This window comes from Hydra vulgaris, chromosome 11 (genome assembly GCF_038396675.1).
Source record: "Hydra vulgaris chromosome 11, alternate assembly HydraT2T_AEP".
Lineage (NCBI taxonomy): Eukaryota > Metazoa > Cnidaria > Hydrozoa > Anthoathecata > Hydridae > Hydra > Hydra vulgaris.
Window position 1 is genome coordinate 42,791,514 of NC_088930.1, and position 24,009 is coordinate 42,815,522.

At 29.1% G+C, this 24,009-nt stretch overlaps 1 protein-coding gene across 1 annotated transcript; it reads right to left on the reverse strand.

Moving 5' to 3' along the window:
• Positions 1 to 5,689: 5,689 nt before the first annotated feature.
• LOC136086672 (bis(5'-nucleosyl)-tetraphosphatase [asymmetrical]-like) lies at positions 5,690 to 6,717 on the reverse strand. Its single transcript, XM_065808905.1, has one exon. The coding sequence runs from the start codon at positions 6,504 to 6,506 to the stop codon at positions 6,087 to 6,089; it is 420 nt and encodes a 139-aa protein (XP_065664977.1). The 5' UTR covers positions 6,507 to 6,717; the 3' UTR covers positions 5,690 to 6,086.
• Between the last annotated feature and the right edge of the window lie 17,292 nt (positions 6,718 to 24,009).

The following is a 24,009-nucleotide window of genomic DNA, read 5'->3' on the forward strand; positions in this document are numbered from 1 at the left end:
TTTTTTTTTACTGGTTATTATTATTGGGTTTAAAAAAGAGTATTTAAATTGTTTTTAAAATCTAAACTAACTGCTAAGCATAAAAAAATATTGATTTACTTTATTAAAATATCCATTTTTAAAATGACGCCATTTATGCAAGTTTTTCGTCAAACAATCGAAATATAAAATAAAAAGTATTATTTCCACGATATGATTTACCGAAAACGACCATTAAATGTGTTATTTTTACCGAAATGGCTGAAATAAATTTTTTTAATTAAGGCACGAGGTTTTTTTGTTTTTGGAAAACAGTCAATTTAAATTATCTATATTCCATTCAAAACATGATTTGGAAAGAGTATGATATAGAGAAAGATTTTTTGTTCTAGTTCTTTCAAAATATTTATATTATATGCATTGGTACGCTTTGCATTAAGTGAAAAAATGTACAAATAAATGATTACATTAACTAAATATTTTAAATGGATCATTGTCACGTCACACTCAATCATATGAAAATAATGATATCTGAGGAGAATAAATAAAGTTTTAACAGTATATATAAAAATATAAAATTATGTTAAAGCAACAGAATTTTAATAACAACTTATCATGTTTTAATTAAATTATTTATTAATAACCCATATGGTAAATTTTTGTTTCGTTTTGAATTTTTAATGTTGAAATGAAATCATATCAAAAATTGAATCAAGTAAAGTTTCTTTATTCTAACCAACTGCAACGTGTCTATATTTACATTTTACTTGTTGTAAATAGTTTTAAATATAAAAATTTGAACATAAACAATTTAAGCCAATAGGTTTATTTCTTGAATTACTAATAGCTATTGAACTATTTATTAAAGATAAAAGAGTATAAAACTATTAAATACAACAAATATTTAAAAAATTTTTACTATGAACTTCAACTGGCTAATAAATAATGGTACCTATTATGCATATTTTTAATTTAAGGAAAGGGAATAACTCATTTATGCTGCAAAAGCCAAGCTGTTGATAATCTTATTAGCCATTCAGAAGCACTTGGACATTTATGTAGTGAACAAATAGCTTCAGGTGCTTAAATTTGTCCTTTAAATTTGAAGTTCTTTAAAATTTAATGTCAAATTTTCTAAAAACAAATATTTTTCTAGAAAACAATTTTATGATTTTTTTACTTTTTCAGGCCTCCTCAAAAATAAAATGAAGGGAGAAAACATTAAACGTGGTGAAAATTTTTCACCTTCAGAAATACATTAAATGTTGTTGTTGGAAGACCAGATACAAAATCTAAAAGAATATCGCTTAAAAAGTTATCCTTTGATGTTATAATGGAACTCTCTAACTCCTTAAACTTATCTAAAAGAAAAACAAAGATTCTTTGCAGTAACTTGCGTGAAAACCTTGGTAAAAATATGGTTGATACCAATATAACGCTTCAAATGGAAGGGTTACATGATTCTTTGTCGGAAGTCTATGATTTCAAAACTGAAACATTTATGTCAGGAGATGAAAAGTTAACTCGTAGTCTTGTGTTTGTTACGAATACATCAGATCTTATTCTTCACATGATAAAAGAGAGAGGTTTAGATCCTTACTCCAGTATAGCTAGAATTTCAGTAGATTCAGGACAGGGATTTTTAAAATGTATTTTAAATGTTTTTGATCCTTTGGACAAATATTCAAGCTCAACAAAGCTTGATGATGCTGATGCAAAAAAATCTATAATTTTGTCTTTGGTGGAAGATGTTTCTGAACACAATGGAAACCTTAACTTACTCCTAGCTCCACTGAGGTTAGAGGATATTAAATACTCAGTGGCATTTGATCTTAAATGCAGGAATTCTTTATTTGGTCTTAGTAGCCGCAGTGGTAAGTTTGCATGTCTTTGGTGTGAGGGTGAATGTTTACTTGAAAGTTGTGAAAAAAGAACGTTTGGATCCATAAACTCTAACTACAAAAAATTTGCTGCTGATGGTTGCAGATATAAGCAAATGAAGGAGTTCAAAAACTGTATCTCTCCAAGAATTCTTTACCTTGAGAATCCACCAGAAACATTGGCTGAACATATCATCCCACCTCCAGAGCTTCACCTTTTTATTGGGATCATTTCAAAGTTTGTAGAGATTTTACTTTCTCTGTGGCCTGGATTTGAGTCATGGCTAAAGACTTATTATATCATGTTTTGAGGCTACCATGGGATTGAATTAGATGGTAAAAATGCACAAAGATTTTTAGACAATTTGGATAACCTAGAGATTAACCTAATAAGTGCAACCTCAATTGATCCAAAAATAAGATTGCTTCTTCCAGTTATTAGTTGTACTAGAAAGTTTTCAATTGTAAAAACAAAAGGATTTGGGATGAAAGTTGAAGAGTTCTTGTCTGAATCAATTTTAGATTTCAAAGATTCATTTCAAAAACTTCAAGTTCATCTGAATGATAGCTTTGAATATCAATTAAATGTAAGCTGGAAAGTTCATATACTTTTTTAGCCATCTGTACCCTTTCCTCCAACATAATAAATATGGTTTGGGTGTGTATGCTGAACAAGCAGGAGAGAGAGTGCACACCACCACTACCACCAAGTATGGAAGAGGTATAAACGGCGGTTAGAACATGATGACTATGCAACGCAGCTGAAGAATAGTGTTGTAGAATTTGGAAAAAATAAATTAAATAAATTTTTATTTTGTTATCTTTAATTTTAAAATAAATGTAGCATTTATATTATATTATTACATTAGTATTAATTTGGAGACTAAATTAAAGGGACCTGGTCGTGATTTTTACAGATTTTAATAAAGTAAATCAATATTTTTTATGCTTAGCAGTTAGTTTAGATTTTAAAAAGAATTTAAATACTTTTTTTTAAACCCAATAATAATAGCCAGCCAAAAAAAAGTGGACTAAACCAAAATTTATCCTGAGGGTCACAGGGGAGCACAGTGTAGCATTTTTGTTGAATTGCATCTATATAGACTTGGATCATGTTTTTGGAGTTATTAACAATAATAGTTATTACATAGATAATAATCAACATATTAAATAGATCTAGTTAATATGTTGATTTGTATCATTAGACTTGGATAATGTTCTAGGAAATGTTAACTCTGCAGCATGGCAAAAATTAGTATTTGAAACATGCAACCTAAAAACTACTACCATAAAACTTTTAGTAACAAAAGTAACAAAATGAACAACAACATGTTGCCTTCTTTAGTCTATTGTTTGGTCAGATTAAAAGTTTTAACGATCAACCAGTATTTAATGCATTGCAGCTATATGTTATGAATTTACATACCTTCTGTAAACTTAGCCTGGTTTTAAGAATGGAATTAACACAATAATTATCAGAATATCTTGTGAACTTCATTTTTAATTACTGATGTTCGGAATTTTTCTTTACTGATGTTCGGAATTTTCTAAAAGTTAATCATAGTAAATAATTTTTTGTTCTTCCAAGAACCAAAACACTTGCATTTGGCAGATAAAAAATCTTTTTCTTCCTCAAAGAACCAGAACATTTGTGGAAAACAAAACAAGAATTTTAACTTTGCATTCCTTGAAAATTTTGATAAAGAAAATCTTTTTTCGAAAAAAAATTCATAAGGATGTAACTTAAGTATACTAAAGTATTGGGGCTAAGAATAGCAACAATGATAATTTTAATAGGTTTTTCTACTCTAAAATAAACAACGAACGTTAAAAATAATAAACAAAATTACAACATACTTTATAGCCATTAAATAAATGCAAGTCAAACTAAAAAAAATGTTTTTCATATACCATTATCTGAGACAACTTTATTAAAGTTTATTAAGAGTTTTCAGAAAATCATTAAAAGCCATATTTCTCAGAGGTTAATTAAAAAGCCTCTCTAACACATATAAGGATATGATAGTTTATTATAAACATTCTTAGCATCAATAGTCAGTGATCGGAAAAAAGTTTGTTAGGGCTAAAAAAAAATTTAAAAAAAGCTGTCTTTTTTAAATCTGGATATCTTATATGTCATATAATATGTTAGATTCTATGAATTAAAACTTGTGTACCAGCAGTTTGTACTTTTTGTTACATATGTATTTTCAGTAGTATTGGTCTAGAATGACTTAACCTTGAGGATACAGCACATTTAGTAGCTGGTTTACAAAGATCTGTAAACAAGCTTTTTTAGGTTTTTATCAAATTGAAATTTAGTAATTTGTTGATTTACACTCACAGCATAACTTGCAGTAAAGTTATGAGTTTAACATCATCAACTTAAAAAGTAAATCACAATTTACTTAAATAGTATAAATATGCATAATAAAACAAAAGAAAAACATAAGAATAAAAACATACATCATAGTTAATTCAAGATGACAAAGTTTCTGATGAAACTGACTCAAGTTGTCAGTGTTAATTGTTGAACGATATTATCTATATTTTTTACAACTTCTATCATTCCAAAACTACAATTTTTGAAATGTTTTGAGAAAAAAGCAACAGGCTAGTCATTATTATTAAAAACTGCAGCTACAGCCAGAGTTGTTAACAAGGCCAAAAGTAGAAAGGCTACATGTTACAAGGCCAAAACCAAGGCTAAAAGTTACAAGGCCAAAAGTTTTAAGGCCAAGGCCAAGAATAAGAGTTTCAAGGCTAAGGCCTGCGCAAACATTTTCAAGACTAAAGACTTAAATTTTTGCCCTATGTTAAGGCCAATTATTAACAAATGTGTAGATAACAATTGCTGGGAGAATAAAACCACCTGTTGTAAAAATAAACCAAGGTTATGTGCAGAATTCAACGAAGTCAATATGAAAATATACTTAAAGATATATATAAAAGCTGAAAATAAAAATACATACAAATAAACTAACAAATTAAAGAGGTCATTTTCCTTTTAACTTGAGGTTTATATATTTGTGAAAAAAAAATTGTTTGCATGCTCCTTTTTATTGAAATATTAAAAATTAAAAGCTACTGCAAATTCTAATATACTATTAATTAATCTATAGTGGAATTAATTTTTTGCATTTTTTTGTGCAGACTTTTAGTTTAGAAAACAATTATTCGGATACATTGTACGGACTTTAGAAGTCACAACCTGATGGCTTGTAAATTTATTCCTGTTATAAATGCATCACTAATATACTCAGATCCCTGTTTAAAGTTACGTTTTTTGCTAAAACTTGAAAAGCTTGTAGGTTAAAGCTTTTCCTTTGCTCCTTCTTTCACAGAAACAATGTGAAAAACATTTCAGCTAGCAGTAGAAAATAGCTTCATAGTGCATCTTTAGTTAATTGCTAGACATCAACCTGTTTTTGATTCTGACATTAAATCAGGTTATTTTTATCAGACTGAATATTTCAAAAGATTTTTTTAAGAGTAAGTTTTAACTTTGTTTATGTGTTGTATTTTTAATTAACTTTGTTTTAATTAACTTTGTTTACGCGTTGTTATTGTATTGTTTATGTGTTTTATATATATATTTTTATTTTATTTTTTTTATATAAAATGCAAAACCATATAGTATTACAGTTAAGCAACTTGTATAGCATAACTTTTACACCTGTGCTAGCTTACAAAACAACATTTGCAAACATTATAAAAAGTTAAAACATTTTAAATCATTAAAAATATTTGCAAACCTTGAAGAACTGATTTAGGCCAATACTAATAAACAGATAAAAATCATCACTAATAAACAGATAAAAAAGACCATATTAAAATATAGAAATTTAACTTATCTTTCTAGAAAACCATACAATTTTTGATTTACATTGTTATTTTTCTGAGTGAAGGAAAGAAACACATTAAAACATAAATTAGAAACATTTACAGCAAGACTTTTGTAAAACCCATAACTGTAATACTTTGATAATCAATAAATACCCTATTTCTCAATAAATACTTTATTTCAAAAAAATGCTCTGTTTTAGGTACAGGTATTCTTATTTATTTAAATATTCATATAATCATATTATTTAAAGCATCATTTAAAAATTAGTGCAACGCCAACCAGTAAAACATCAGCTTTATAAACCATTTTAAGAAAATATGATCAGCAAGCAGGTTAAAGCATTTCTAAAATTTATGGCTGATTGATTATCCTGCCATAATTTAAAAACTATTTAAATATTCATTGCATTTAGTAAACAATCTCTTTAAATCATCATAACCCGACAAGTTAAGTGCTTCTGGATATTCAACCCATTTAAATGCTTGGTGCTCGTCCGATAACTTTATTTCTGCATCTTTAGCCGTTAATTCTGCTAACCAATAAACAACAGTTTTTGATTTTCCATAAGCTTTATAATTCAAGTGAAATTCCATATCAGTATGAACATTGATAAGGTCTTTATGCAATCCAGACTCCTCCAATGTTTCTCGAAAAGCAGTTGTCATGTCATCTTCACCAGGATCTACATGCCCTTTAGGTGGTGTCCAATGAAAACTTCCATATGAAGCTTGTAATAATAAATACTCAACAGATTTTAAACGTCTATATATAATAAAACCTGCTGCTCTTGAAGTCGCCATTTTATTAAAATATAATTATTATAATGACTAAAACTTATAACCGACTATGAATAAGGAGTGCAAAATTTTCTAATCGTTTATGACCTAACGGTATAAGGAGCATCTATAAAGTAAAATGGATGTACACAGTAAAACCTCTGATTTAGGATTCACCACCCTCACCCGTGTCCCCCATTGTACATACCAACACGCACCTCTAATCTTTACCCCCTCCTACTCCAGCCACATCTGCGTACGCACGCATTAAAGTTTATTGCCGATAACTTGACCCTCCAAGCAGTGTTCCCATTACCCGGCCAAAAATATTTATCCGGGTAATGGGTAATTTTAAATTTACCCGGGTAATACCCGGGTAATACTCAGATAATTTTTTCGATTAGATGTTACAGCAGCCATTATATAACCTTAAATAATAATTAAAGCCATTAAATAACATTAAATAATAATGAGGTGTAAATTTAGTCAATTTTAATTTAAAAAAAAAACAACAAGTTTTTGAAAGGCTCAAATGAAGAAGTTTTATAACTATTATCTTTAATTTACATTTTTCTTTTTTTCAAGTTTTTTTGTACAACTGACGCATTAAAATCAATGCATCAAGTGTATCATCTCCCAATCTATTTCTTATTTTTGTGGCAAGAAATCCGATGGCAGGAAAGGCTCGTTCTGGCTCCACTGATGTTGGTTTAATAGTTTTAAAAAGTTTTTCAAGATTTTTAGGCCTTGCAACGGTGATAGCTTGATGCCCTGTTTGTTTAATAAATGAAGTAAATTCATCTGAAATAGATTTTTTTTCCATCAATTTTTAATGTTTGATTAGGTGTACTAGTAACTTCAAAATCAACTGATAGCTCTTTACCTGCTTTCTGTGGGTATAGTCTGTTTAAAAGTGAAGTTGCCAGAGATATTGTCTTACGTTTTTTTAATTTTTAGACCAAACCGGTTCTTTTGCTCTTCCAAAAGTGTCCGGAGACGTTAAATATTGTATTAAGTGTATAAAATCGGGGTTTTTCCTCTCTTAAATTCGTACTTCAAATTTTTCTAGGAGAGCAAGGCTTATTGATGTTCCTTAATCTTTCAGCTTCTTAGCAGAAAATTCAGTAATTTTTTCAGCAAGCAAAAGATCATCATCTTCCTTGCATAAATATTCTACAGTCATCTCAATGGGAGCAAAAGCATCGCCTAGTTCTTTAATCTTCTCCAATTCTTTATCGGAAACATCAAATTCTTGTTCAAGATGGATCATTGCTACTTTAACTTCTTTGCAAACTTTATAAAATATTTGTAGCATTTTAATAAGGCTATTCTATCGCGTTTTACAATCTAAAAATATAGATTTTTCCTACCCAAAGGACTGAATATTTTGATGTTAAAGATTGTAATCATTTCTGACTGGGGACTTTCTGAAGGCTTTAACAATTTTACGAATTTTAGCAACAATAGCACCAATATCAGAAACTAGGCTTGTCTCACTGCTTATCCTATGAGGTTTATAAAGTATATCGCAAATACAAAGATGGATTGTATGTGTAAGACACTAACATGAATGGGACTGGTCTTATTTCCAAAATGACCTTCTACTTGAGTCTTTCGAATGTCTTGCTTAATGATGATGATAGTTTTACCATACTCTACCATATATTGATCTCTGATATTTTGAGGACTTTTTTGCAAAGTGTAACCATCTGATTTAAATGCTCCCCTAAGCAGAATACTATTTGCAATTTGATTGAAACTAAGACTATCAACTGCAACCAATTTGCTCATCACCTCACCATGAGGTTCAGACCCATTCTTAAAAAAGTATCAATGCGAGAAATTTTTTATGGTGGTTTTTATGGTGTTGATGATTAAATTTTCTGGTGACAGATCTTTCTCAATGCAAAACTTTGCTTTGCTTGTAAGTGATATATACAGTATAGGACAAATCATGGTGAGCAAACTCAAATTTAGAACAAAAGTTGATTAAAAGCTGAAAAAAAGTAGTAAAACAATTGTACATATTAACTTTTAAATAGTTTATTATGTTCTTAACAAAATTTAAAACGTTTGAATCATATAAGAATCACAAAAAAAATTTGTAACACATTTTTCTAACAACTCGGTGTAGTAAGGTAATTTTTAGAAATTAAAATTAAAATTGTGCGGCATCATAAAATATAAATGTTTATAGCGAAAAAACTCAGACGGTTCTTTTTTTTACAAAAAAATCTTCTTAAAATCACAATCGCTTGTCCACATTTTAATAAGATTTTAAATAAATACGTTTTTTAGGTGAAATGAACATTACAGTTTAACAGCACGATCTGTTCTGAATGGTTTTTGGCAATATATCTTAATTATATGCGCTTTCTTGTCGGAATTCTAGTATTTTTTGTAAAAATTAATAGAAATATAGTGTTTTGACAACTATATATAGTTAATATACGTCAGAAACGATTAGAACTAGGATCATTAGTAAATTGAGAAACTTTTGTAAAAGATTTTAACTAATTTCATGTTAACCCCGATGAGCGGAATTGATTTAAAGACTCCAAACTGGTTTTTCTTTTGATTTACTATTACGGGTCGTAAAAAGGTTTTGAAAATTACATAAAAAAAAGAAAAGTTTCTTTAAATATTAAAAAAACCTGAAGCAAAAAAAATTATATCATCTAACGCTCTTGTTTGGACATAATACGCTGATAAAACCATGCTAATTCCAAATAAAAGAGTTCGAATAATTTGTAAATCGCCTATAAACTACAGCGAGAAATTAAATTTTTCTTTGGGAAAAACAAGGTGGACAAATCAAAACGTTGCCTTTTTTTATAAGATTTCATTGTCTTTATTCAATTCACCGTATTCTTTTGTTTTAACTTTTATCATAACAGTACTCCAAAATAATAAAATAGATTTTGAAACGTCTGACCAATTATATTTTCAATTAAACTAAAAATAGATTTAACTTGTTATATACCGCGTCAAAATTGCAATTTAAAATGGCTTACAACAAACTAGGAAGTGTTTTGCGTGAAAATATTATTAAAGATTTTAAAAGCGGAAAACGTCAAGCTGAAATTTGTAGAAAATAAAATATAGCTAAATCGATTGTAAGCAAAACTGTCAAATCATTTGGATCTCGTGACTGTTATAAAACAAACCATTGGGGCGGACGTCCAAGAAAAACATCCCATAGACTAGATCAAAGAGTTGTTAAAGAGCTTAAAAAAGATCCATTTTTGTCATCCACAAAATCAACCTAAAAACTTGAACTACAAATCTCCAATCGCACTGTGCGACGAAGAGCTAACGAAGCAAAATTGTTTTCGCGAATGCCTGCCAAGAAACCACTAACTTCTTTTAAAAATAGAAAACTAAGACTTACGTTTGCCAAAGCACATTAAAATTGGACTGTAGACCAGTGGAAAAACATACTTTTTAGTGATGAATCAAAATATAATCTTTTTGGAAGCGACGGCAAGAAGCGAGTCTGGAGACCAAAGAACACCCGATACAATACTTAATATACCAAGAAGAGTGTTAAGCATGCAACGTCTGCTATGGTTTGGGGATGTTTCTCAGCACTTGGAACTAGTACAATACAAAAATTAATGGAATTATGGACTGCTTTGTGTACAAATATATAATGGAAGATGTTATGTTACCACATGCTGAATGGGAGATGTCCCTAAAATGGATGTTTCAACAGGACAATGACCCCAAACATACGTCAAAAATTGTAAAACAATTGTTCAAGGACAAGTATATCACCGTAATGGAGTTGCCTGCACAAAGCCCTGACTTGAATACCATAGAAAATTTCTGGGAAATAATTGACAATAAGATTGAGCAAGCAAATGTAAAGACAATTAAGGAATTATTTAAACAAATAGAGAACGCCGTGCGAGAGATTGATATGAGAATTGTTTACTAATTAATTGAGCCTATGCATCGAAAAATGAAAGTAGTAATTGAAAGTAAAGGAGGTCCTACCTACAAATAGTTAATTAAGTTAATTTTTGTTTTTAATTTAAACTTTTTTGGTAATTTTTAGTATGATTCAAAAGTTTTAAATTTTGTTAACAACATTATACACTACTTAAACATTAATAAGTTGAATTATTTTACTACTTTTTTTCAGTTTATGATCAACTTTTATTTTAAATTTGAGTTTGTACACTATGTTTTGGCCGATACTGTAAAGCTTTTTATTCCATACGCTTTCAAAATTGCTGAACAAGTTTTTGTATTTTACACTATCTTCTGTTTTGCTCCCAAACACGTGATTTTCTTTGAGAACTGATGTCTCTTAAGTCGGTCATTTTTTAAAAATCGATTTTCCTGACAAACATTAGTTATATGTTAAATAATAACTAAATTTTGAAAAATAATTACACTTTTATTTATAAGAAACTAAGAAAATTAAGTATTACTTGTAAGTGTCTTATTTTAAGCTCTCTCCTGATTTTAAAAATTCTTTAGAGCTTATTAAGAATTCTATTGCAATTTAATTATTTAAATTTCTATTTCCGTATATTAATTATTTTATATGTTTTCATATGAAATCTAATGCCTTTGTTTATTATTATTGTTAATATTTTCATTATTATTATTATTATTACTATTAATATTATTGTTATTATTATTAAGTTATTTATTATGAATTATTGTGATGCTTTAATTCAATCAATTTTAAACAAAAAAAATTTTCTAATTAGAAAATTTCGAACGGAATTCTATTTGATTGAACATTCAAATTAAAAACTTATTTCAACTTTTATTCTCTATTGTAGATAATGCGTTGTTTTAACTTCGACTTAATGTATTATGTAGGTGTAAACTTAGAACTCGAACTCTAAATAATCTTATTTGGCAACTCGCATAATCTAAAGATTATGCGAGTTGCCAAATAAGCTCTCTCCAATTCTACACTGGTTGGTTTAATACTTAGCAAATAATTATGTAATAAAATTAAGTATTTGCCTTTTACGTCATTTGTCTCAAAAAATTGAATTTATTTTTTTGTCAAGCGTGTGAGATCTTTTTTGTTTGGTAAAGAGACCATTCTTTCCCGAACTCTTCTTTTACATATTTTTATAGGATTTTGTCATCTTTTGTAGGCAAAGATTGAAATATTATGACTACTTTACGAACTTTTTTAATTAATGGCAACATTTTCTGATGTACCAGAAAAGAAGAATTATCGTTATCATTTAGAGTGGAAATGAGTTAACCATTTTCATTTTCGTAATTTTCATCAATTAATTTGTCGTCATCTGTAGAATTCTGCTCTTTTTCAAATCTGGGTAAAGAAACAGAAGTAACGTTGTTATCATCTTCATTATGTAGACTAGCCTCATTATTAGGTTGTTTATAGAGTATGCTAACAGCTAACTGAATTCCATGTGTTAAACATAGCTCCTGATGCGCTTTAATTAACCGGCCAACCTTCGTCATTACTGCAGCGCCATCAATGGTAATACCAACAATATACTTTAACGAAAGCTCAAAACCACCTAACATATCATTCACAAGCTCTACACATATTTTGCTGGAATTGTTCTAAAATCTCGAATCAATCCTAGATTCAAAAATTCTTTGTCAGAGTGGGCATTAATACTTATGTAACGTCTATTTCTAACCGATGTTCATTCATCGAAAGTTAGGAAAAATCTGTTTCCATTAGCAATTCTGCTCTATAATTCTTTAATTACTTGGTCTCGTATATTTCTACTGTAATTCAAAAGGACTTTGTGAATTGCTTTGTAATCCTTTGGTATGTTAGAAAAGCATCTGGCTGTTAAGCCTTTTCTGATATCATATGATGTGCAGATAATATTGAATCATAAACCATCGCATGCAGTCATCCTTGCTAAAATAGCTAGTAATGAGTTATCCATTTTATTCCTTTTAAAAAAACTGTTTATAGTTACAGAAGGTTTCAATTTCTGTACAAATTCTGAAAAATCTAAAACAGTTGTGCAGCATCTTTTTTCAATAAATTGATTTCACGAATTGTTTTTAAATGGGTATGAATACCACTTGTAGAACCTCCATGTTTTTTTATTATTCCCTTAAACATATTGTATTTATCACACTGTCCTGCTTTTTCTCTTACAAAATGATACCTCGGTGAATTTATAACATTTGCTTTGGAATGCTCCTTGAAATCTTGAATATTCATATTGGTGTAAAATACAAACTTTCTAAAAGCTCGAAGCACGACAATAAAATATATAATTCATATACTGATTAAAAAGAAATTTTACCTACCGTTTAGAATTTTATATGTTTTAATTTAGCGATTACAGCACGTATAAATGACCTATATCATATAGCCACATTCAGCTTTGTACGATAAATTTTGTTTTCATTTATAAGATCAATTAAAATTTAAAAATTTTTTAAATTTTTGAATGGTGAAATTATTTAAAATTTCGAATTCCGAAATAACGGTATTCGACTTTTTCAATACCGGTACTTCGGCAACTATAAATTGTTCATAATACCGGGATTCCGGTATTTCAAACCCTAATTAGTACTGATATAAAGTAAACACCTTTCAAATTCAATAAGAATAAAATGGTAATAATATAATAATGATAAAAGTAGGAATATGTTTAAGTAAGTGGTGTACCGGATTGGAAATAAAACAATCTGGACGGAACCGGATTTGCCGGAATTGTCATTAAAATTCCAGTCAGAACAAATATTATATTTATGTCATTTTTTACCATACCATCGTGGCAATATAATATATTTTCATAACCTATAATATATATATATATATATATATATATATATATATATATATATATATATATATATATATATATATATATATATATATATATATAATCTATTTTATTAGCTTGATTCTTTTATCTATTTCATTAATTTGATTCTTTTATCATATCAAACACAATATGAAGTAACATTTAATTAACATAAAAAATTTAAGTAACATTTAAAATGAGACTATTCTCAGAGGTAACATTTTCGATGAAAAAAGAGCTTGTTTGTTGCCCAAAAATGGAGAGCAATTCTTTTTGCACTCTAAATTTCTAAAAATCCTTACATTATTTATTGCAAATAAAATTGCATTATGCTTTTTTTAGAAACTTGAATTTTTTACCTAGGTTTATCTATAGCTCTTCATTGCTCTAAAAGACAATGATTTTTTTCTTTAATTTACACAGTCTATGTCACATGTCTTAAAAAATAAAGGTAAAAAATAAATTTCCGGCTGGAACCGGAATGAACAAAAAATCACAAATAGCAGTCGAATTTCCATCTTCATTTGTTGCCCTACAATTATGCAATTTTCTATCCTATATAGAACAAAGATTTTTTATTGGATTAAAATCGGGAGACTGTGCTGGCCAAGATATAACTGGTATCAACTTTTTTATTCGCATTTTCTCTAAGCAATACAAAAAGGCTTTTCCAAAATTAAAAAGAATTTTTAATTATAAAAACTTGCTAAATCCCTAGATGACGAAAGGACTCATTAAGTCGTCAAAAAGAAATCAAAACTGTACAAAAATTAAAAAAAAAAGAACTACAAAAGTGAAATAAAATACAAAAAATAAAAATTCTTTTGAAAAGTTATAAAAGCAATCCAAAAAAATTACTACTCTTCATTGCGACAAGAAAAACATGGAATGTAATTAAAGAAATAACAGGAGTAAGATGTGTGAAAATTGATAATTTGCCAAATGCCCAGCCGGAAGATTTCAAATCTGGGTAGATCACAAAGAGATGATAGTAGAGGAGATGCTTTTAAAAATAATGAAATTGCAGAAATATTTAATGACTTTTCCATAAATATAGGGAAAACACTAATATATATATGATTGAAATCGACATTTTGGTGTCAAAAGCTGAACATATCTTAGCAACTGTAGATATATGGACTAACCGTAGAATGCATTCGTTTGTAGCAATAACAGTCCACGAAATTAATGCAAAACTAATAAGGATTCTTACTTGGCATCATTTCTTTTAGCTTGCGAACGTATAACAAGATCTCATACTGATAAAGTTTACTCAGAGTTTAATAAAATGGTTGAAACTCATAAAATCCATGAGAAGATGCAATATAATGTAGCTGACAAAGCTGCTATTATAAAAAAAATTCAACTTTATCAAAATCTTGTCTTAATGACAAGATTTTGATAAAGTTGAATAGCTGACATTTGTAAGAGTTGAACATGTCATAGTAGACCCTACCACTTTGTACAGGATGAAAATGAAATTGACAACCTAGAATTGTGGAAAAACTTATCTAGAGAAAAAGCTGCAGATGTGTAAAAATGTTCATTATAAGACAGCGTCTATCATGTTTGAAAGTTTACTACAGCAATACATCGCCTCTTCTCTATTTATCATCAATTTTTTGTCAGCCATTTGAGGAAACAATTGGTACCGGCAAAAGCTTCCCGTTTCTAATGCTACTAGATGGAATTCAACGTATAGTCGAATTTCTGCTGTTCTGCAACTTGATAAGAAAAAATTGGCTGAGTTGCTTGAACTAGAAGATCATAAGAATTTATGCTCGAAAAATCGTTAATGGTGTATGTTAAGAGAAGTAATACAATTTTTACAATTTTTTTATGAGACAACAATATTGTTGCAAGGTGAAAAGCAAGTTACAGTTTGTATGATTGTACCATCAATATTTCAAATAAACAGACAACTGAACGACATGAAACAATCAAGATTATGCAATTTTATAATTAGGAAGTTACAACAGTCTTGTAAGATTTGTTTGCTGGAATCTTTTTGAAACTGAGTGCACCACGGGTAAAGGGATAATCCTTTGAGGACGATAAATATTTTCTAACTGCTATATTGGATCTAACTTTTGGTATGTGACTGAACATGATATACAGCTGAACAGTATTGAAATGGAAGCTTTGGAAACAGTTATGAGAGGTATTAGAGTTATTATAGCTCGCTACGTTTACATTGACTTTTATCATAAATAGGATAAGCGTGTAAGTTATAATAAACGTTAAAATAAAAGTAATAATAAACATATTATAGCTTATTTAAAATCAGTTGTGTTACCTCAAAGTTATTGTTACTTTTGATGTGAAAATTAAAGTGTATCTAGGATTACAAGCACTTTTGAGTAAATTTAATAACTGTAGCTTTTGGCTTTAAAGGTTTCAATTTATTGTTAGCTGGCTCTTTCTATGTAAAAAGCACTGTTTGCCTGATTTCTATTCAACTTTTTGGATATAAAATTATTTGTTATAATATAGATTTGGTGTTGCTGGTAGCAAGACTTTCTACAGTTTTTCAAATGGGGCAGCATCATACAGATTCACTGTCAGTGCAAATTCAACAACTGTTGCTACTAGGAATATAAGTGCAAACTAAAATACCTCGTTTATTTGACAACTACCGCAATGCAAGCTTGGTTGCAACAAGGTCAACACAGTCAGTTGCCATGCAGCTAGATAGTAGCTAGATAGTCTTAAACTGTCTGTAGCTAATGTTTGTAACTCTTCCTCTAAATGTTTAGAATTATGGAATAGCCATGAAAATAACTTTATAGACTTATATACAGTTGCCATGAGTGACTTATCTGTTCCCGCATCCAGTTGACTTTGTTTTGTTATTTGAATATTTTAAGGTGTTTTACCTAAAAAACTAAAATTAGCTACCGAAGTTGATTACAATAATAAATTTGATTAAAAGTTGGTGTAATACTTTGTTTATGTATATAATATGCTTTTACATATAGAATTTTATGTTAAGTAAGTCGAAAACGTTCTGATGGGCATATTTCATTCTTTAAAAGAATTTAATTTACTATTACTAAAACAGCAATGAAAGCTTTTTAAAGTTAATATGACTTTTGAACAAACGGGCTGTTGACAACTTGACTTGGATTTGAAAAAATGCCGATGTGATTTGACTCTGACTTGATTGGATCAATTTTCATAATGACTTGACTTGTTACTTTCAATTTTGTGACTCGGACTGTCTCATGACTTGCTAGTGGTGACTCGGCAACCCTGATATATATATATATATATATATATATATATATATATATATATATATATATATATATATATATATATATATATATATATATAAGAATGAGAATAAGAATAATTATAATTATGATAATAATAATAATAATAAAATTATTGCTTTTTAAACGGTATTTTATTATGATTGAATTTGAAACATAGCATTGTTTATTATAGCATTGTTTTACTTCTAACGATCTATTCTATTCAGATTTAAATACAACGTAAAAATATAGAAAATGTAAGGCTATTCTTATTTATGTTTTATATGAAATAAAGTCTTTAAAATAAATTTATTCAAGCTGTTTTGATTTCTTTGTCACCCATACGGAAAGATGAAATTAATCCTAAGAAATTTGTTGAAAGGGGACAACTTAACAAAGTTCGAGTTATCTGAGGTTTGACTTAAACGGAGAGTTTTAATAGTTATTTGTTTGACGACTTCAAAGGAACATAAGAAACAGTTCGAGATAACAAATGTTCGAGTTAACCGGTATTCAACTTATCAGGAATGAATTACAAAATAACTTTTTCCCCAACACATTAATTTTTTAACACATTAAAACCAATAAAACCTTTAGTTATTTTGACATATCTCGGTTACAGAAAATAATATCAATTTTTTAAAATTGCGAAATTCAATGATTTTGTTAAAAAAAAAAAGAAATCAATTTTTATGGAGAGATACAGAACAAAAGATAGAGAGATACATTAAAAAAACTGCGTACATACTCTGTTTCTTCAGCCCCCTTCCCTTGTACACATTTGTACGTTTTTGGGTAACCCCTCCCCATACCTGCGTACGTTTTTTAGGAAAGACCCATCAGCCGTTTCGGAAATAAGTTGCTTTTGGCAAACATTCAATGCATAGTGGGATAACCAAAAAAGTCAATTAACAAAAGGATCAGAAAAGATGGTAAGCAAACTGCTTTTTCATTCTAATTTTTAATTAAAAATTCATGCTTTTTAAAACATACTATTTATATATTTGCGATGTCGCCAACAACTGCAAAAAAAAAACAACTTTGGTACAACGTTGTAGTTAGCAAAATGTAATATTTTACGATGATTTAACGTTGTTTTTCAAGCTGGCTCATTATTATATTTAATTTTTATAAAATTTAATTTTTTTAATGTATTTTTTTCCTATTATATATATAAATATAAATGTATAAATAAATATAAATATATATATAAATATGTGTTTGTATCTAGCTAGTACTCATACAACGGCCCGTAATTAAAATCATCGCAAGCGTTGGCTAATTTTTCTGATGCAAATCTAAGGTGATCCTATTTTATGTGTTTGGCAACGGTATTCAGCTAAAACTGCCGTAGTTTTTGTTCATTAGGATTAACCCAGAACAACGTCGGCTCAACGCTGCCAAATATGTTTTAACATTGGTCTAATGTAATGTACTAGCTAGGGAATGGATATTGTAATCGTGCAATAGCTTTTTTGTTAGAATTAGCTGATACCTAAATAAAATTTCTTTAAGTAGTCTTAATTGAGTTTCTTACACAACTAAACTATAAGAATGGGTTACATTTAACTGAAAAAAAAGTAAATCTCTCATAAAAAATAATAAATATGATATATATTGTATGATCCTAGATTCTTTTTTAATAAACAATATATGAACTTTTGAGTATCAGAAATTTAGAGAATCGTCAAAAAAAAATGTAGTTAATAATGTTAAGCAAATAAGTTCTTAGACATTATACATTGTAACAAAAAAAAATAATTTTTTTCTATTAATCGAAAATTTATTGATGTTTCTTATTTAATTTGAGTATGCTGAGTCTGAATACGGCATTAATTTTTTTATTGCATCAACCATATGATCATAAAACCAAAATTTCAATTAAACAAATAAATAATATTAATCATATTGCATGAGATACAACTTTAGTCAATACATAACATTTACTATTTCAAAAATGTTATGTTATATTAGAAAATGTCATGTTACATCACACACATATATTACATAGTGTTACATTATGTTCTAATAGTCTCTTAAAATCTCAAAAAACACTAGAAGTGAATAGTAGAACGTGGTTTTCTTTTATGAAGTTTGTCGTTATCGCGTATCAAACACCATATGTAGTCACCCATCATAGCTGCATCCCATCTGCTCTGGTATCTTTTCTCCATTGCATGGATATCCTGATGAAAATGTTCTCCATGCTCTTCACTCACATCACCCAAAATTGGTCTGAAAAATTCCAAGTGTGAATGCAGGTAATGCAGCTTTATTGACATTCTGCATTTCATATCTTCGTACCGTACAATTAAGTTTTTCACTAGCTCTTTGTAGTTATCACTTTTATTGTTGCCTAAAAAACTATGAACAACATGTCTAAACGCAATCCATGCTTCTTTTTCAACAGCAGACATTTTATCCTCCAGCTCCTTGTATTCCAACATAACTTTAATCTACGAACCAACAAATACACCTGCTGAAATTTCTGCATCTGACACCTTTGGAAACATCTGCCGAATATGCTGGAACGCTGCACTAGCTGGGTTTAATGCTTTAACAAATTTTTTGACAAGACCTAGTTTAATGAGAAGGAGTGGTAGTAAGATCTTCTAAACAGGTATCAGGGATTGATTAATAACATTGTACGAACCTGGCTCTAAATGTTCTCTCACTGACCACTCACGTCTCGTGAAGTGCTGGTCCGCAGCCCTGCTATCCTCCTTGTAGACCGAAAAAAAACGCTAGTATCTTAAAGTCTCCACATACATCCCATTTTTAACTGTCGTCGTTGATTTTCTCAAGCAACAACTTCACGTTTGTGTAATCTTCCTTTAGGTGAACGGAATGAACTACTGGAATCCAAGGAAATCGATATCCGTTAGGGAGCAAAACTGCCCTTAGACTTCTTGTTGAACAGTCAATGAATAACTTCCACTCTTCAGGATTGTGAACAATGCCAAGGTCATTAAAAAGACCACGAACGTGAAGACAGTAGCACAGTGATTCTGATACTACATAAAAGGATGCGAATGTTTCATATCTTTTTCGGTATTTCGAGGTTCTGCAGCTTGGATCTAATAAATTCCATTCTTTAGAACGTGATGTCAGAAGTTCTGCATTTGATTTAGTGAGACCTAAATCTCGTACTAAGTCATCAAGTTCTTGTTGGTTGGGGAAATGAGGTAAATCATTTGGTTCTCTGAAATCACAGTCATCATGGAGTTCATACGTTGTGTCTACATCAGAATGATGTGCAACTGCTTCTTCGGATTGAGGTGGGTTAGGAACAGGCAGTTTATCACTGTGTGGAACTGGTCCAATAAAAGAGGGTATACTTGGATAAACTAGAGTCAGCCAATCCTTCAGCTTTTAATACTTTGAAATGTCAACCATGCAGAAATAAAAATCATCATGATGGTTTGTTGGTTCTCTTCATATTCTCGGAATTGCAAGGGGCACAGACTTTCGTATTCCACACAGCCATCCTTCCAGAGTTGATCTGCAGCTGCCACAACTGTAGTGTGGTACCCACGATTTGTCCTGATCTCCCATAGCCATGCCAAAATAAGCATGATATGCAGTAAAGAATTTTATACCACTAACAATCTTATGTTTAGTTTGTGTTGGACTAATATAGTAACCACAAACATAACAGAATTAGTCAGGACAAAGCTTGCAGGATCTACTAGACATATTCACCACTTCGTATAACAATTGTAATTAGTAAAACTGAAAATAAACAAAAGAATATAGTTAACTCATTCTCTCAGTAGCATTTGTTAGAATAATTGTACCCAAAATGTGCTAATATTTATTAAAAAAATGCTTTAAATCAACACAAATAAACATAAACTATAACAAAGGAAGTGACAACTGAAAACCTAAAAAACTAGAATCAGGAAAAGTAATATTAAAAGTCGGATTTTAGATAAAAAACACAAAATATACAAAGCGACTGACAATGGCTTGCCGGATAGAATAACAAATCCACGAGCCATTATTGCTCTGTTCTTTAAGAACGTTGAGCACTCTATTTGTAAAAAACATAATTTACATATATATATATATATATATATATATATATATATATTTAATGTTCTAAATGCATTACACATATACGAAAACTCCAAAATATACTTTATGCTTTTTCTCAGGAAATCTTGATGATAGAGCAAAACCAATGGGACCACTGAAATCAGCATACCAAAATTATATATGAAACATTAAAAAATTAACATCAACAAAAATGTTGTTACATTGTGTTATTATGTAGTATATATATACATACATTATTATATAGTATGTACATATATATATATATATATATATATATATATATATATATATATATATATATATATATATATATATATTTATATATATATATATATATATATATATATATATATATATATATATATATATATATATATATATATATATATATACATATACTATATAATAATGTATACTATACTATATAATATAATATATATATATATATAGAAGTATCCCGTTAACTCGGACTCTTGAGGGGTATATGAATTTTTAAATATATTTGATGCAAAGATTTTTTTATTTTCGAGCGTTCAAAGTTTGGAATTTTTATTAAAGTATTGGAAGTTTTGTTAATAATATGCATTTAAAATTAATTAAAAGCCTAGAAGTGACCCCAAAAAATAGTATTAGTTAGCTAATGGTTCGACATAACCAGTGTACGGCTTAAGCGGATGATTTTATAGTAAGTTGATAGAGAAATTTCAAAGGTCATTGAAAATTTGTTCGACTTAAAGCCCGACTTATCCAGGGTCTACTGTATTTAGGTTTTTCAAACGTCTTAGTAATACTACGTGTTAACTCAAGAGCGATAACTATTAACATTTGTCAAATTTCCTTCTTAAATAATTTGTTTAACAATTGCTATTTAAATTGGTCAGGGAAAACTTTTCTCCTAACTGAATATAAAAAGTTTTTTATAAATCACTTGGTTTAAAGCCTTGCCGTGAGCTTTTAATTACTATCATTTTTACCGTTGATACCATATGCTTTGGTTTTAAATACTATTGAAATCGGTTGTTTTGGTTTTAATATACCCTTAACTCCAATTGCTATGGTTTTTACTTAAAAGTTGAATTCTTTTGATTGCAAGGACCACTCCAATACAAAATTATTTTACAAAATTTCTTTGGTGACAAATAAAATAGATGATTTTCCGATAACTTTGTCGGTAATCTCTTTCTAATAACCTTTTAAGGAATTTCACCAATCTTTAAGCAACCAAAAACAGTTTATAGTAATGACCCTGTCAATTTATTAAATATAACCTTTGGAGTACTCAAACCTCTTCTTTTTCGAATTCACATTAATAATCTTTATAAAACTTCAAATTCAATGATTTCTAATGACACTAACCTTTTTTTATCTGATAGATGCACACCAACAATACGAGTATTATTCGCAAAACTTTCTGAATAGTTTATTATAAATAAGCTTTACACTAAATGTTGAAGAAAAAAAGTAGTCACTCTTTATTCCAATTCTAAAATAAAACTACTACCTTGTAAAATACCTTTACTTTTGATTGATAAAGTTCAAATAAAAAGATAAACTAATACAAACTTTTTCGGTATCTATGTTGATGAAAAACTGGTAATGCAAAACTTAGTTGGAAATACCACATTGAACTCTTGTGTATTTATGTTGCTACAAGTATAGAAATATAGAAATATTGTTTAAATTGAGAGGTGCATTAAATAAACTTTATTATAACTCAGTTATACTTCTCATTTATCCGTTATCATTTAAATTAACAAAAATTGCTTTGTGTAAAGCCAATAAATCTAAGCTGAAACTTCTTTATCATTAACAGAAGCATGTTGCTTGTCTTATCAATTTTAGACAAATTTACTTATGCCAAATATCTTTAATTTAAAATAAAATTTTTTAATATATATCAGTTCAATCTTTTTAATATATTTTGTTTTATGTTTAAATGTAAAACAAACTCTCCAGTTTCATTCCACAATTTATATAGATTAAAAGACAAAAGTAAATACAATTTAAGAAACAATACTTCGGCAACAATTTTTTAAAACTAAATTTTGAAAATAAGACATTTCATTTCGTTGGACTTCTTTTTAAAACATTTTAGTTCTAAAACATTTTGCTTTTTCTCTTAAATTTTCTCTCTTTTAAGAAAAAGAAACCATTTTGTTTCCTAATGATAAATTTTTATATATTTAAACGCATATAAATGTTATTGACAAAAAGTGGCACTCAAAGCCAACTGTGATGAAAATACAGTTTTAGATTTAAGCTAAAGTTAAGACGCCGGAGCTAAGAAAGTTCGTGTTTGAAATTGTTCAGGTTCTTTGAGTCCACCGTATTTAAGGTTAAAGCGTACCATGGTTTGACAACACGGTTGGTTATAAAGTTGTTTCTTTCTGCGTAGTTTTGTACAAGTTGTGCTTTCAGCTGTTTCGTGTGTCCACGCGGTCAAAGACTGTACTTTAAAGACTCGGTGTGTGATTGAAGCTGAGGGACTGAATTGTTAACTTTGTTGATTTTGCGGATGATTTCGTATTGCTTGATAAGGTCTCCTTTTTTATATGACTGTACCGGATTTCGGCTCCAGCTCCTGCTCCAGCTGAAATCCGGCCATTTTTATGTCCAGAAATACGGCCCAAATCTGGCTCCGGCAAAAAGTTAGCATATCCGGCATAATTTTAGCTTGATTTCTAAATATGGTCAGATATTTATTACATTTTTTTTGCCTGTGTTTAGATGTATACTTAATATTTTATTTATACAAATCAATGTTTTTTGTAACTCTATATTCTATGAACTCCATGTTTGTTTTGGTATCTGTATTTAGATTTCTTAATAATTTAATTAGCTAAGGCTAATTTTAAACAACAGGGAAGTCACATGTATTCTGAAATGATGCAGCTGTAAAGACTATGAAGTCAACCCTACTTAAGTCATTTGATGAGCGTTTTAAAAGCATTGAGGAAAAACCTCTTTATACAGTGGTGACACAGGTTGACCCACGATTCTTCTCATTACAGGCAACACTGACAGCTGCAAAAGCAAGATGGAAGTCAATTTGAGCATGCTGAGCAGCAGATTGACAAAACTGAAGAAAATCAAGCAAAACAAGCCCGGCTGGATAATTCTTCTACATCATCATTGTTACTCTGACAATGTATTGATGAAATTGTTCAGTCTACGTCCGCTGGTGGCACAGGGCATGAACAACATTTACCAACAAGCATTAACACTCAGCTAAGCCAGTATCTGGCAGAACCAGAAATAAATAGACATGCTGACCAACTACAGTGGTGGAGAGACAACACCGAGGAAAAAAACTTCTATAGAATATCTATAAACTTTTGACACATACACTATTGAATGTCTATTAATTTCTATAAAAATTGCTAAAAAAGTAGAAAAAACTTTGTATAGGAATTTTTATAGAAATTAAAA

Coding starts and splice junctions, on each gene's coding strand:
- LOC136086672 (XM_065808905.1), bottom strand. CDS start 6,506: ATGGCGACTTCAAGAGCAGCAGGTTTTATTATATATAGACGTTTAAAA.